The sequence below is a fragment of the Penicillium maclennaniae genome, assembly GCF_028827695.1.
Source record: "Penicillium maclennaniae strain IBT 15551 chromosome Unknown utg000008l:1.0-3552695.0:1.0-3555053.0, whole genome shotgun sequence".
NCBI lineage: Eukaryota > Fungi > Ascomycota > Eurotiomycetes > Eurotiales > Aspergillaceae > Penicillium > Penicillium maclennaniae.
The window spans coordinates 2,014,443-2,028,293 of NW_026623220.1; the positions used below are offsets into that span (position 1 = coordinate 2,014,443).

Here is a 13,851-nt window from a genome sequence, read left to right on the forward strand (position 1 = left end):
GATCAATCAGCGTAGGCCGGCAAGAGTGCCGGGTGGGTCTACCGGCCCGGGTGGATCCACTCTGGGGCCCCAAGGTCGCTGTACCCTGTACTCTCTCTTCCATATCTGCCTCTCTGTCTCCGAATCTAGATAGGATATACACTGTAGAGATAGCGAGATTATGACTAAAGCTAGAGTAATGTACATTGCAGAACTCAAGAGTGGTGTCGGAAGCGAAGAAAACAGTGGATCATATGGAATCCACCGATTTCAGATCTAGATCTGGCCCCGCCGTGTATCTAAGGCAAGCTTTTTGAAGTCCACTTAGTTCACCCTGTACGTTGTACGTTCAATGAAGGCCGTCAAAAAGGTTGATGCTCTAATGAGGGTCTAAGGTATCGTATATAACTATCTATCTTTTAGGTAATCTAAGCAATCCACCACCAGACACGCTCGAGCCAGTTACGAGGCAATGGCTCCACCTCAGTTTCACTCATTCGGTCAATCGCCTCCTTGCCAGAGATCACATCGAGGTCAGCCACCGGAACCATCCAAGGAGTCCGGTACCAGATCTTGTGGCCAAAGTACAGCGCAAAGAAAATGGCAAAGACGATGTAAGAGACCAGGAAACCTGAGGCTGTGAACGAGCCCGGGAAGAAAACAGCGTAGCCGTTGGTAATGGCAAGTAGTGAAACAACCACCAAGGCGTAGTAGGCACCCCAAGGCTGGAAGGGCGTCTTAAATGGCCGTGACTCTAGAAGCCCGTTGAAAGCCAGAGCTTTGCGGAAACGCTGAGGCATGGTTAGTGGGATGTAAGTGCAGACAGGGACAATATGGGATCGTACCAGGTATGCAATGGCTACAAGAACCCAAGAGACGAAACCGCCAACCGTTGTGATGTTGGTGAACCAGTAGAAGACGTTGGCACCCGAGCTCGATAGATTCAAGAATGCCAACAGGCCAATTGACCAGGTGATCAACACCGCCGGGTAAGGTACTCCATTCTTATTGCAGTGGGTGAAGATCTTAGGTGCTTGGCCAGCGCATGCAAGGGAATATAGGGTTCGCGAGCCAGCGTAGACCCAGGAATTACCAGACGACCAGGCGGAGAGGAGAATTGCCGCGTTGATAACGTGGTTCAGTCCTTTGATGCCAGCATTCTGAATACCAATGACGAAAGGACTAGCACCGGCGCCAGATGCTCCGCTAGCGACACCGGAAAGAAGCTTCGGATCGTTGTATGCAACAGTGACCCCAATCACCAAGCTTCCAAGGACATAGAAAGCAAAAAGACGGTAGATGAATCGGTTGGTTGCCTTAGGAATGTTGCGACGAGGGGAAACCGCCTCTCCCGCAGCGGTGGTGATCAGCTCAGGTGAGAAGATGAAGGAGAATCCAGATTTGATCAAGGCGGTCCAGAAAGCTAGGAAGCGACCTGTGTTGACGTTCGACACCAGGTATGGTTCGACGAAGGCGCCCGGAGTTTCCCAGTAGCGGAAGCCAAGTCGATCGTGGTTGGGACCTCCTCCAAAGAAGAGTACGATACCGAGAATAATGAGGCCGATGATGGCGATAATCTTTAACGATGCGAACCAAAACTCGGCTTCACCGTACCACGACACAGCGACGATATTAAGGAAGAGGATGACTGTGAAAGAAGCCGGCGTTAGCATGGACTCTCTGCTTATGTTGTGGGGGTTTGTCTCACCAAGAAGGACGATTGCGATCCATACACCGACACTGACTGAAGTTGGCCAGTATTGGATTACAAGTCCGGCTGCCGTGACTTCAGATGCTGTTAACATTGAGAACGAATACCAGTAATTATATCCTGAGTTTCGTTAGCATTCATTTTCACGTAGATAGACTGCGAACATACCAACAGCGAACCCCAAACTGGGCTCAGTGAATCGATTGATGAAGTAGGGCACGGACACGCCGCGTACGGGAAGGTAGGTGGTCATTTCACCCAGCATGTTCATAACGAAATAAACCACCGACGACATCACGATATAGCCCATCAGTAGAGGAGCTATGGTAAGTATGTCAGCTACTATGTCTCCAATATCACTCATTTCTGGAGGCTTCTTACCTGGACCGACCAGAGACAATGTTGCTCCACTTCCAACAAACAGTCCAGTGCCGATACAACCACCAAGAGCTAGGAATTGAATATGACGTGAGCTCAAACCACGATGTGTCTCTGTGCTAGGCCCTTCCACTTCGCCCGAGAGTGCTTTGGGGTCATCATAGGACGGATCGATTTCGCCCGCCTCAACGGCCTTTGGCGACTTTTCCATTATGAGTATGGCCAAGATGTCCGGGTTTCTCTTGCAGCAGTTGCAATTAACAGCGGGATCGTTTAGAAAAGAAAACCAAAGAACAAAAGCCTGCAATAATTTCAAAGGGCTATGGAAAAACGAAAAAACTCTACTAATGCGCGAAGCAGGGATTAATAAAGCCCTTGCTCAAGCCGTGCCCCAGGTCAAGTTTTTGGACAAGTTGCGGGGAAGCGACACTATCCGCTATTTGGAGAGTCAATTTCTACTCGAAGCACCATCCCATTGGTCGGTCGCGATTATCGGGCGCATTTGACTTCCCAAAGTGTAAAAAAAATCTAGAAAAACGCCCCTAGTGGAGACACCGGTGGGCAATTTCGGCCATAGGCGGCCCTTATCAGCCACTGTGTGAAATGGTATCTCTGGATTCGGAAGACATCGTATCTGCGGCCGATAGAGTTATCTGTGTGTGATGCTGTTGTCAAATAGGAATTGTTCCTGGTCGTAGACGTCTTGGCTATGCGCCCGTTTAGGCTCTTGAGGCTCTTTCTAGCCGCGATCGTTAATGCTTAATTCTGGAACGGAATTTTGATTGGATGGCCCATCGCAGCGTTTCGCGGTTTATAGACGATGGGGAATATCTGGGGTTGGACGTGGATCTGGGAGAAGGAGGGGTTTGGGGGGCCCCATAACTTTGTAGGTAGTCAAATGTATGGGGAACGACAATTACGATTGAGTAATAGAAACTGGCGTTTGACTGTAGCGCCGGTAGCCGGGAAACGCGTGAGCACGTGACGGAGTCGAAGCTGCAGAAAGCACCGGGCCGGTCACTTACTTATCGGTGGCCCGTGCTACCCCAGTCCGCCATCAAACCGGGCCGTGGTGATCGATTCGCCATCCCTGGTTTGCCGTTCTTGCTGACTCGATCGTGGGCTCGACTAAGTAAAGCTCGGGATGGTAGGTCTGCTGATTAATTACGCAATGAGCTAACCAGGTTCGTGTCTATGGTTCAATCACGAATGATCTTTTCTGCTAGGATCCTGGATAAGTCTCGGTCAAATCGGGTTGTGGGGTAATCCAGTCCGTAGCCCGGGATGGCCTGCATCGAGAGCAATTCTATGAATAATACCGGTCTTCAAAACACTGACCGGTCTCGTAAGACTCCATCCGCACCGAAATCAAAATTGGGTATGCTTTTGCCGGTTGGCCGTGGATTAAGCTCACATTCACCGTACCGGTGAAACGCGCTTGCCACCGGCCCTTGTTCCTTACGAACTGTACATAATCCCCTCTTGATAGTACAAAGTTGCCTCGCTTCAACCTTGGGTCTTCTATCTTTCCTACCAAGCAGAAGTCTTCTGGAGCTCCCCTCAAGCGGCTCTTGCCATTTATACATTTCCTATTCCCCTCTCCTTCATCGACGCCTCATCTCTGCAACTCCAGATAAGCACCACAACACTTACATCAATGAAGGCCGCTCGCTCAGTGCGGGTGCCCCGCATTCAGAGTACCAGCACTGCTGGCAAGCGACTCGTGAGCCGTACTGGCACCTCGAACTCATCTGTGGCTGCCAGCAACGTCTTCCAGTCGCTATCGCCATCTGCCACCGCGCCGACGCCACGGAAAGCGCTCACAGCTCCCCTGTCCAAATTGCCGCTGTCCACTGTTCTACGCTCTTTGATGATCCTTTCTGTCTCGTCCTCTCCCCTGCTTCTCAAGCCTTGCATTTATACTCTTTCCGTCCTGGCCCACCCTCGCTCGGCCTTGTTCGATGTCTCCAAAAACCCGATATTGAACTTCCTTGTGAAGCACACCATTTACAAGCAGTTCAATGCGGGTGAGAACAAGACCGAGGTTCAGCAGTCAATCAACAACATCAAGAGCCTTGGGTGCCGTGGTGTTCTCCTGGGCTATGCCCGTGAGGTCCTGGTTGGAGAGAACCAGGAAGCTGAGCTTGATGCCAAGGCAGCTCAAGCTGAGGTTCAAACCTGGTTTGATGGTACTATGAAGACTGTTGATATGGCACAGGAGGGAGACTTTGTCGCACTCAAGTAAGTCGATCTTTGGTTCTGTTCTCGCATCAGGATACTAACCCACTTTAGGTTCACTGGTATGGGAACCGACGCTCTTCGCCACCTCCAGAACGAGGCCATGCCCTCTGAATTCATGGACTCGTCAATTCAGAAGGTCTGTGATCTGGCTATCTCTCGTGGTGTTCGTCTGCTCGTCGATGCCGAGGAACAGGCTGTGCAGCCTGGCATCGAGGCTTGGATCATGAAGTACCAGAAATATTGCAATTCCCAAACCCCCGGCCGCGCCATCTTCTACGGCACATACCAGGCATATCTCCGCTCTACCCCTATCACTCTCAACCGCCATCTTGAGATGGCCCGCCGCGACGGATATACTCTCGGCGTGAAGCTTGTTCGTGGCGCATACATGAAGACCGAGCCCCGTCAGCTGATCTGGGCCGAGAAGGAGGATACCGACAAGTGCTATGACGAGATCGTCGAGGCTCTTCTGACCCGACGATACAACTCCATGCTGCAGGCTCCCAATAAGGATGCCACCGAGCTGCCTCCCGTCAACGTGATTATCGCCACACACAACCGCGAGTCTGTGCGCAAGGCTCATGCCATTCGTGTGCAACAGTCCCTCAAAGGCGAGGACTTCGGTGTCGACCTCAGTTACGCCCAGCTCCAGGGTATGGCTGATGAAGTTAGCTGCGAACTGCTCCAAGGATTTGAGAGTGCCGAGGCTAGCGTTGGTGCTACTCCCATGGCTGCTCCCAATGTCTTCAAGCTTTTGACTTGGGGCTCCGTCCAGGAATGCATGGGTTTCCTCCTCCGTCGGGCTGTCGAAAACACCGAGGCCGTCGGACGGACGAAGGACTCTCAGATCGCCATGATTGCTGAACTGAAGCGTCGTTGCCTGAAGGTCTTTGGTCGCAACTAGATCTCAGTCATTTTCCGCGTTGATTGAAGCTTTCACGCTTGCTTTTTTGAAGGCTTAGATACCACTTTTTGTTTCATGTGCGGGAGCCCAGTCGGTTTGTTAGTGGGGTTCTTGCTTGCATTTGTGCGCACTTGGGATGCATCCATAGAGGTCGTTAACGTATAATGAGTCACGGTAGCTGCAAATAATGATAAAATCAAAGATTTCACAGAAATCCTGGCTTTCTGCCTTATCGACATCAAGTATGGGAATCACTAACCCATTGCGGGGATATCGATCGTATCGGGCAATACATGGCCCGCAGGTGCGCAAGTCGCCGACCTTCGGGGCTGCCCCCGCCAACTCGCGGGGATCGGTTGGCTTTGCCGAGTTTGTCTTCTCGATTAATAGACTTAGATATTTCATACCAACACATCTACTTGGATCCGTACATCGTCACGGACCTGCTCAATCCAATTTATTGTATCTAATCCCGAATACCAACATGCATATCTTGTCCGAGCCCGACGTGGCAAAGGTCTTCCGGTGCTTGAACCAGGAGAAATGCCACGACTTCGTCGATGACCTAGGCAAAGCACTAGTTGCCATATCCGCAGAATCAAAGCCCAATGTTCCAGAATCGGAGAAGTTGATTCATCAGCCACTTCGCACCGTTTTCAGCACGAGGGCTCACAACTCGTGCATCTTCATGCCCGTGTCTGACACCGTGAGCACCGGGGTTAAAGTTGTCACCGTCGCCAGTGGCGGTATACGGGGTGTGATCAATGTCTTCTCGCCAGACGGCCGGTTACAGGGACTTCTTGCAGCGGCAGAAGTTACAGCCTTCCGTACGGCACTTGCCTCTATGGCACTATTTGTCCGTTGCGCCTCTCTCTGCAAAGAGAATATCCTCGTCCTTGGATCCGGTCGGCAGGCAGAATGGCATGCCCGACTAGCTCTTCTCCTCTATCCAAAACAGATTCGCCAAATGACTTTCGTCAACCGCGGCCGTCAACGACTTGACGACCTGGAACGCGACGTACTGGGAGATTTGCGTCAACGGTATCGCGATATCAAATTCTCCACTTTTGCAAAAGAAGGCACAGCAGATTACGAGGTGAGGCTCCTCAAGGCTCTACAAGCCTGCAACGTCATCTTCAGCTGCACGCCATCGAGTGAACCCAATTTCCCCTACTCTGCGCTGGAATCAGTACCCAAACAGCGCTTCATCTCACTCATTGGATCGTACAAGCCTCATATGCACGAAATAGATACCGAGACATTGCTCTCTGGTGGAGGCAGAATTTACGTTGACTCGAAATCGGCATGTATGGAGGAGTCGGGTGAGCTGAAGACAGCACAGGTTACGGAAGACCAGTTGACTGAGATGGGTGATCTCCTGGGAGAGCTTAGTCCTGGGCAGGCGCTTGATATTCCGAATGGGTGTAATGTCATTTACAAGTGTGTTGGTATGGGTCTAATGGATCTTGTCGTTGGAAAGAAGGTGCTCGATGTGGGGAAGGAACTGGGACTTGGGACTCATGTGGATGGATTCTAGACTACATTGAGAAATTGAGCTGAATGAAACTCGTTCGTCGAGGTGCCACTGGAATCATGATATAATCCTCCCCCCTTTTTGGGAACCCATGCATGCTAGTCAGTCTTCTATACCAGGCACGCGACGCCGAATATCATCCCTGCTCGGAGTCACCCTCGCTGAGCGATTACGTAGCACGATAACCAGATGATTCGAGCCCCATCGAATCTGTCAATGATGCTGAGAATCCCCTTGAAAAGCAATGAACTTAGATCGGTGAACAGCTGTTCCTACATGAAGCCCTTGACCGCCGTTTGCTTATCTGGTGTCCCTCGTACTTCGGGTCGCAGATGGGTTTGGTGGCCCACTTTCGGGACTGGATTATATTCCAAGTGTAATACATCTGTAGAGACGGACACAAATGATGAAAACAGGAATAACTGGGGTGCAGACCCAGAGTACCTCATATTTATGTGTCATAGAAAAGGAATGCCAGTCTCGTGAGGGTGATGCACGAGCCGGAATGGCGGAGCGGAGCGTTTTAAAGGCAGACTTTGCCAGAATGCGGGGCCGCGATCCGTGGTTTCTCACTTTATCAACCGCGATAAACGAAGTGTTCTCCAATTTGTCTTCCGACAATCTTCTCTCGCCCCGATTACACGAACTGACCCCGATCCCCGTCCGCCCCTGCCCCTCCCCTGTGCGGCCTCAGCCTCGGGCCTAGTCCCTTCTCCACAGATAATGCTCCCCCGAATTCGTTGACGGCAATGGACGACCTGGCTTCAACCCCCACGCAGCAGAAGCGCCCACGCGTAGCCGAGGAGAACCGGAAACGAGCTGTTCGAGCGTATGTTGCCCTTGCTTCACATCACCGTCGCAGCTGGTGGATCTATCGCTAACGTCACGGGTCTCGTGCAGATGCGACGGCTGTCGCAGAGTCAAAGAGAAATGCGAAGGAGGTGTACCGTGTCGCCGATGTCTTCGTTATCGCCGACAATGCAACTTCACACATATCGACCCCAATGAGAGGACTCGATCGACGTCCGTCTCGTATGTGCGATCTTATGTTCACTGCGTTGACCGGACGAGGCTGACGGGTCATTCATAGGTTGTTGGACAAAGCGGCATCGCTCAATCGACATGAAATTGCCGAAGCAGAGCGTGTACACTGCATGGAGCGGCTTCTTTCATATTATGTTCCCGGCATCACTTTCGATATCCAATCCCTTCGCCAGGCTGTAGAAGATTTGAAGAATAAACACCGTGAATCTGAGTCGGACGCTATTTCGACCAAGGCGGATGCCAATGAGCTTGAAGATCTGGCGATTGACGACGAAGACTTCATGATCAAGGCTCTTCCAAATAACACAACCCGTAAGAGCATGCATTGGTGCGCTCTTGCCATCTCGATTTACTGACAATTGACCCCAGAATATTCGGGAGAGTTTTCCTATCTGAACTTTTCCATGAAGATTCGGAAGAAAATTGACGAATGGATGAAAACTGCAGCACCAGATGTGAGTTCAAACATCCTGCCCCACACTATCCACGTGGTCTATTGACTCATTCGATGCAGGCATCTACAGAGGTTGAGCCGTTCGAAGAAAGGTGGCGATCCACACAACTCCAGTCAGGGTCATCTTTGGTGTCAGCGTCAATCACATGTCTACCGCCACGCTACGTAGCCGACTTCCTCGTGCAGATCTTTTTCAAATATGCACAAACCAATAACTTCTACGTGGAGGAAGACTGGCTCCGTGACAAACTAAACATCTGCTACACAAATCCGTCTAGTCTATCAACCGATGATTCAGGCGCTGTCTGTTCGATTCTGATGGTTCTAGCCGTTGGTACACAATTTGCACATATGGAATCATCGACGCCAGTCAATATTCCACCATCTGATGCTAATCAAGACCACCATTTTTCGGAAGACGAGGTTGGCTTAACGTTCTATCAGTTTGCGTCGAAATTATTACCGGACATTATTGCTACAGCTTCTGTGAGGAGTGTTCAAGCTTGCTTACTGATTGGAACGTACTTGCTTCCGTTGGATACATCTGGGCTGTGCTACACCTACTTCGGTCTAGCACTCAAGCTTGCAATCCAGAACGGTATGCATCGTCGCTATCACGGAGAAGGTCTCTCCCCCCGAATGCTCGAGACAAGGAACCGTGTCTTTTGGACGGCTTATACCATTGAGAAGCGCATTAGCATTCTCCATGGCAGGCCGTCATCATTATCTGATGCTGATGTTGACGCTGCGTTCCCTGTTGACTTCCCTGGAATCATGCCCGCTTCACAACAGTCAAACCACACCAACATGGTAGCATTGATTACTTTGACGCTGAAGCTTGGGCAAGCCTCTAATGAGATCTCCCTGCTCCGAACGGCCCGGAAAGGTCAACAACAGGATTGTCTTGAGCGATTACTCAATATCCGAAAACACTTGATTGATTGGTGGTCTACCTTGCCCGAAGAAACAAATTGTCGAGACCTCAACCCTAGCGGACCGTTGTTCCGATCCAATGTCCACTTGAAACTCGACTATTGCTTAACTCGAATCTTCATCGGCCGTCCATTTTTGTTCAGCAGTTTGAAAGGGCTCTATCAGACACCTGTTACACCTTTCAAGGGCCCTTCTGGTGTTTCTAAGAACCGCGCCACTCTTGTAACGGACTGCGTCGAGGCAGCCCTTGAGATCATTGACCTCTGTCGCCTTCTGCGAGATGAGGCCGGTCTTGCCCGGGCCTCGTTCACCGAATTCAGTTCATGTCGTGCTGCTCTTCTCGTTATTTTAGCGCAAGGATTGACCAAGCGCACTGAACGACTCGGAGCAGCCCTCGAACAAGGCATTTCACTAATCAAAATCATGTCCATGGGCGTCGGTTCTGCGCGTTCCGCTGTCAGCGTCATTGAAGCACTTGAACGAGCCATTCGTCGACTCGAGGTATGGAGTGAGAGTCAACAGGCCCAAAGCAACGGAAGCAATTCGGAGTCTGCATATGATCGCTTCAAGAACTGGGAAATGCTGTGGAAGACTGGTCCCATCTCACCATCCACGTTAGCCTGGAAGCAACAAGAAGCATTCGAGAATGAATCTGCCATGCAGCCACGTGCGCCCTCCCAAGGCCCTGGTGGTTTGTCTGCGGCTGATGCCGTTGTCCACGGCATGTCTGTCACACCTCCGAACATTCCGTTGCCCACCACGAACGGCTCTGAGCCCACCCTTGGCGCACCTGAGGAGACACTAGAAGGTGACGTTCCTTCTGTTTCTGACAATTTCTCCATATCGCATCAGTCTCTTTCGCAGATGCCGCATTTCGGGTTCGATCACTTCGTCTCAAACTTCCCGCAGGAGCTTGGCGAGTTCACTGCCATTCCTTGCTTTGAGCCTGATGCTCAGGGTAATCCGGGTATGGTTGGCGCAGATCTCAAACCTCCTGGAAGTGCGGATTCGCATTGGTTGCAATTTATGAATGAGTAATTGTCTTGTCCGTGTGTGACGAGTGTTGCTTTAGCCGGTCGTTTCTTTGTTGTCCTTGTCTAATCTTTGATATACCATACCCCCGCGAGGTTGTTTTTGTCTATGTTAATTACATTGGAAGGTGGTCTCTGCTTATTTGTCTTCAGTACGTGAGAATGGCAACTTGGCAATGACATATCGTCGTCATGAATTTCTTTTGAGCGCCGTAATGCAAATCACTGAGGAGGTATATGCTAATAGTATCGCTAATCGAAAGTAACCTTCTTTCCTTGAAATTTCGCCATAGATGCCTGCTCCTTGAGCTTCTTCTTTGCTTCCCAAGACGGATGCAAAGGGCCCTGGTCGTCCTTCGAAGGCGGCTTGGGCCTGCTGCTCTGGGCCGGGCCTGAGCCTGACTGCTGGCCTCCGGCATTATGGACATTATGCGGTCGATCCGAGAGGCCTCGATCCTGGAAGCCTCCTCGTCCACCGAATCTGCCTCCCCTGCCACCATCTGTCGCTCCCTTTCGAGTGTCCCACCCGCTGTCTCTGCTCTTCTTCTGCTTCTTCAACTCCTGCTGTACATGGTTCGCTCCCGCACCGTATTTTTTCTCCCAAAGGGCACGACGGGCTTGCTGGCCCATGCGGTTCTTGCGCTTCGGTGCAGCTGCTGCCTCCTCTCCTTCACTGGCCTCCTCGGAGCCGGACCAGTAGCCACCCATCATGAGAGATGGAAGGAATGTTGTACTTTGCACTGGGGCATCGAGGCCCTTAGTTGCCTTGGTCTTCTTCGGAGGTGGGGAACCTGCAGCTGAAAAGGCGGGAGATGGCGATCGGGAGACCGAGTCGGAGATGTCGTCTGCAAGAGCCCTGCTCTTTGCGGGCAGATCTTCGTCGGAATCTTCTTCGCCTTCAGAGTCTGAGCCCGGCCCTAGTCGCGCATCGAAGTCTGCAAATTCATCGCTCCCTGACTCTTCATCCCCAGAGATATCCATATCATGCGACACGGGTTCGCCATTCCGTGTACTTGATCGAAGAGGCTGCGCTTCTTCCTCGGATCCAGATATCGACTCTAACGCCTCTGCCTTCTTTCGTGCTGATTTCTCCTTCGACTCCGCATCCTTCTTGGTCTCGGCCTTGCCCTGCTTTCCAGCCGGTGCCTCGTCCACTCCTAACAATTTCCGAATCTCGCTTATGATGGTAGGAACAACATTCTTCACAGGGGTGGATTTGAACAGGCGCGCGAGGATATTGGCCTCGGCGGTACTCTTGGGGCCGTTTGTGGGGATATTCCTAGATTCTTCAAATTCCTTGAATGCTGGGCACTCCGCAATGCGCTTTGTCTTGGACAGTTGTTTGAACAGGTATTTCGTGGCGGTAACGTTGTAGTCCAGGGCCTAGAAGAGTCGCAATCTCATTAGTATTCCACGGTTCTGAAGCTCGGATGTTGAAGTAGGCGCGCATACCTTCAACGCATTCACTTCCTCGGCTAGCTTCGACAATGCTGCAGAGTTGTTCTCCGACTTGGCAGTTTTCTCTCGTCGGCTGAGTTTCTGTCTTTCAAATCCTCTTGCGGTCTTCAGGCCCTTCGATATCATTTGCACGCCGTGGTCGAATTTGACTCCGAGGCGCACTGCCTTCATCGACAGTTTGCGATCGTCGGAGCCGTTGAGCTCGGAGAGCTTGCGCTTTGGCATTCTGGTGGTTGGATTCTCAGTCTTGCTTCAATCAGATATATGGCTACCTGAGTCCGATATCGCAAGGCGAGAAAGACTATTGCGAGTTGGATGATGGTTCGGAGGTGCTTGGATGTTTGATGGGGTACCACCTCTTTTTTTTTTCCGCGGATCAATTGCCAAGAGTCTCCGCCTCGCTGTCCGATCCCACCAAAGTCTAGGACCATTTAGCGGCTCAGTATGTAGCTCGCGCAAAATGATGTTGAGCTGATTAATCGATTTTAAAAAAAAAAACTGAGAGTACCGCAGGGCTTACATCTTGCCAGGCGATCTTAAACTTGTAATGACATTGGAATGAGGCAGGTGCGAAACATTATGCTGATACATATATTTCTCTAGGAAGTATATATCTGAGGGGCAGCACCGTAGCGGATACACATTTCTTCTTTGAATGGGCCGTACACGATAGCTCTTGCGCGGACATCTTGTCAAGCATTTGGAAATCATTCTTAAGGTCGTTTTACATGTGCGCAATGCCCTCAGCCTCCAGGGCTGGCTGAACAAAATTACGAGAATGCATAATGTGAAGGTTTGGAGGGCGAAGAACACCATCGATTAACGATATGTACATACAGACATGGCAAAGAAAAGTGATACGCGTACAGACTCTTTCTATTTCTTTTCCTCCTCCTTGGGCTCCGGCTTGGGGGTAGGGAGCTTGAACTGTAGTCGAATATATCAGCGTTTGTTCTGTAAATGATTGTAGAAGTATAGCTTACCGAGTCGGGTGTACGGTTCGTACCAGCACCAACGGGCTCCCATGATGTAGAGCCGCTCTCGAAGTTGCGGAAAGCTTGGGTAAGCTCAAGGGGCTCAATGACAATGCGCTTCTTCTCCTCATCATAACGCAGCTCGGTGTAACCGGTCAAGGGGAAGTCCTTGCGGAGCGGGTGGCCGTCAAAGCCGTAGTCGGTCATGATACGGCGCAGATCAGGGTGGCCGGAGAAGAAAACACCGAACATATCGTAGACCTCGCGCTCGTACCACAGAGCACCCTCGAACAGACCAGTCACACTAGGAACCGGGGTGGCCTCGTCGGCGTAGGTCTTGACACGGATGCGAGAGTTGTAGCGGACACTGAGAAGGTTGTACACGACCTCGAAACGCTGGTCACGGGTGGGGAAGTCAACAGCAGTGATATCGGAGATCTGGGTGAACTCGGCAGCCGTGTGGTACTTGAGGAAGCTCATGAGGGGAACGACACCGGCGGGGGCAGTGTAGACTGTGAGCTCATCCTTCCAGACAGTGAACTGCTGGACGTATTTAGGCAGACAGGACATGATGTATTGTCCATACGTGTGCAAACTGTCGGCCTTGTCGGCGTACTTGTCGGCCGGGTTGATGACGGGGGCACGGAGAGGTCCGGAAGCTGCAGAACGAGAACCGAGTTAGTTCAAAGTACAACAATGCCAATTGAATGTCAATTTTCACGTACGAGGCCGTTGCGCCTGGCGCATGTTTTCCGGCTCTGGGGACGCCGGGTGTGTAGAGGCCTTCGCAGCGAACTGCAGGGCAGATGAGGAAAAGGCGCGAGGGGCCGTAGACTTCGCAGCCGAAGCCACGGAGCGTCCAGAGCTCAAGCGCATCAAAGAGCGAGCGGATGCCATTTCGAGAGGAGGAGCAATGGCTTGCAAGAGGAGGGACAGGCAAGGCAAGTAAGGTGGATTGTGAGGACGGAGGTTGGCTGAACCTGCGAGTCACGTGGTGCTGACATAACTTGAGCAGGCGCTAAACTTAATATGGTAATGCCAGCAAAATGAAGCCGCGCTTCAATTTCCTTCCTTTCTTCTCCCTCGCCGTTCATATCGCCCGCTCATCTCGCCCCTCCCTCTCCTTCCTTTTCCTCTTTAATTCCTGCTTTCTCCTTTGTGCTGGCTCCGGAGTCTCGTCTTCCTATTTTCCATTTTGCTCTCGACACCA

At 51.4% G+C, this 13,851-nt stretch overlaps 6 protein-coding genes across 6 annotated transcripts; 3 read left to right on the forward strand and 3 right to left on the reverse strand.

The window, feature by feature from the left end:
• Positions 1-407: 407 nt before the first annotated feature.
• N7477_009735 (uncharacterized protein) lies at positions 408-2,279 on the reverse strand (the record flags this gene model as incomplete). The annotated part of the gene is made up of 5 exons (XM_056971396.1): positions 408-770; positions 825-1,627; positions 1,688-1,810; positions 1,859-2,011; positions 2,072-2,279. 5 exons carry the CDS (start codon positions 2,277-2,279, stop codon positions 408-410), a joined length of 1,650 nt encoding a protein of 549 aa, XP_056818375.1.
• Positions 2,280-3,725: 1,446 nt separating this feature from the next.
• Positions 3,726-5,213, forward strand: N7477_009736 (proline dehydrogenase family protein; the record flags this gene model as incomplete). The annotated part of the gene is made up of 2 exons (XM_056971397.1): positions 3,726-4,309; positions 4,361-5,213. 2 exons carry the CDS (start codon positions 3,726-3,728, stop codon positions 5,211-5,213), a joined length of 1,437 nt encoding a protein of 478 aa, XP_056818376.1.
• Positions 5,214-5,697: 484 nt separating this feature from the next.
• N7477_009737 (putative proline utilization protein PrnX) lies at positions 5,698-6,750 on the forward strand (the record flags this gene model as incomplete). Its single annotated transcript, XM_056971398.1, has 1 exon — positions 5,698-6,750. One exon carries the CDS (start codon positions 5,698-5,700, stop codon positions 6,748-6,750), a length of 1,053 nt encoding a protein of 350 aa, XP_056818377.1.
• A 746-nt stretch (positions 6,751-7,496) lies between these two features.
• On the forward strand, positions 7,497-10,216 carry N7477_009738 (fungal specific transcription factor domain-containing protein; the record flags this gene model as incomplete). Its single annotated transcript, XM_056971399.1, has 5 exons — positions 7,497-7,602; positions 7,648-7,783; positions 7,838-8,103; positions 8,161-8,246; positions 8,306-10,216. The coding sequence occupies 5 exons, from the start codon at positions 7,497-7,499 to the stop codon at positions 10,214-10,216; spliced, it is 2,505 nt and encodes an 834-aa protein (XP_056818378.1).
• Positions 10,217-10,461: 245 nt separating this feature from the next.
• On the reverse strand, positions 10,462-11,892 carry N7477_009739 (BUD22 family protein; the record flags this gene model as incomplete). The annotated part of the gene is made up of 2 exons (XM_056971400.1): positions 10,462-11,592; positions 11,662-11,892. The coding sequence occupies 2 exons, from the start codon at positions 11,890-11,892 to the stop codon at positions 10,462-10,464; spliced, it is 1,362 nt and encodes a 453-aa protein (XP_056818379.1).
• A 651-nt stretch (positions 11,893-12,543) lies between these two features.
• On the reverse strand, positions 12,544-13,538 carry N7477_009740 (complex I 30 kDa subunit family protein; the record flags this gene model as incomplete). The annotated part of the gene is made up of 3 exons (XM_056971401.1): positions 12,544-12,594; positions 12,651-13,300; positions 13,367-13,538. The coding sequence occupies 3 exons, from the start codon at positions 13,536-13,538 to the stop codon at positions 12,544-12,546; spliced, it is 873 nt and encodes a 290-aa protein (XP_056818380.1).
• Between the last annotated feature and the right edge of the window lie 313 nt (positions 13,539-13,851).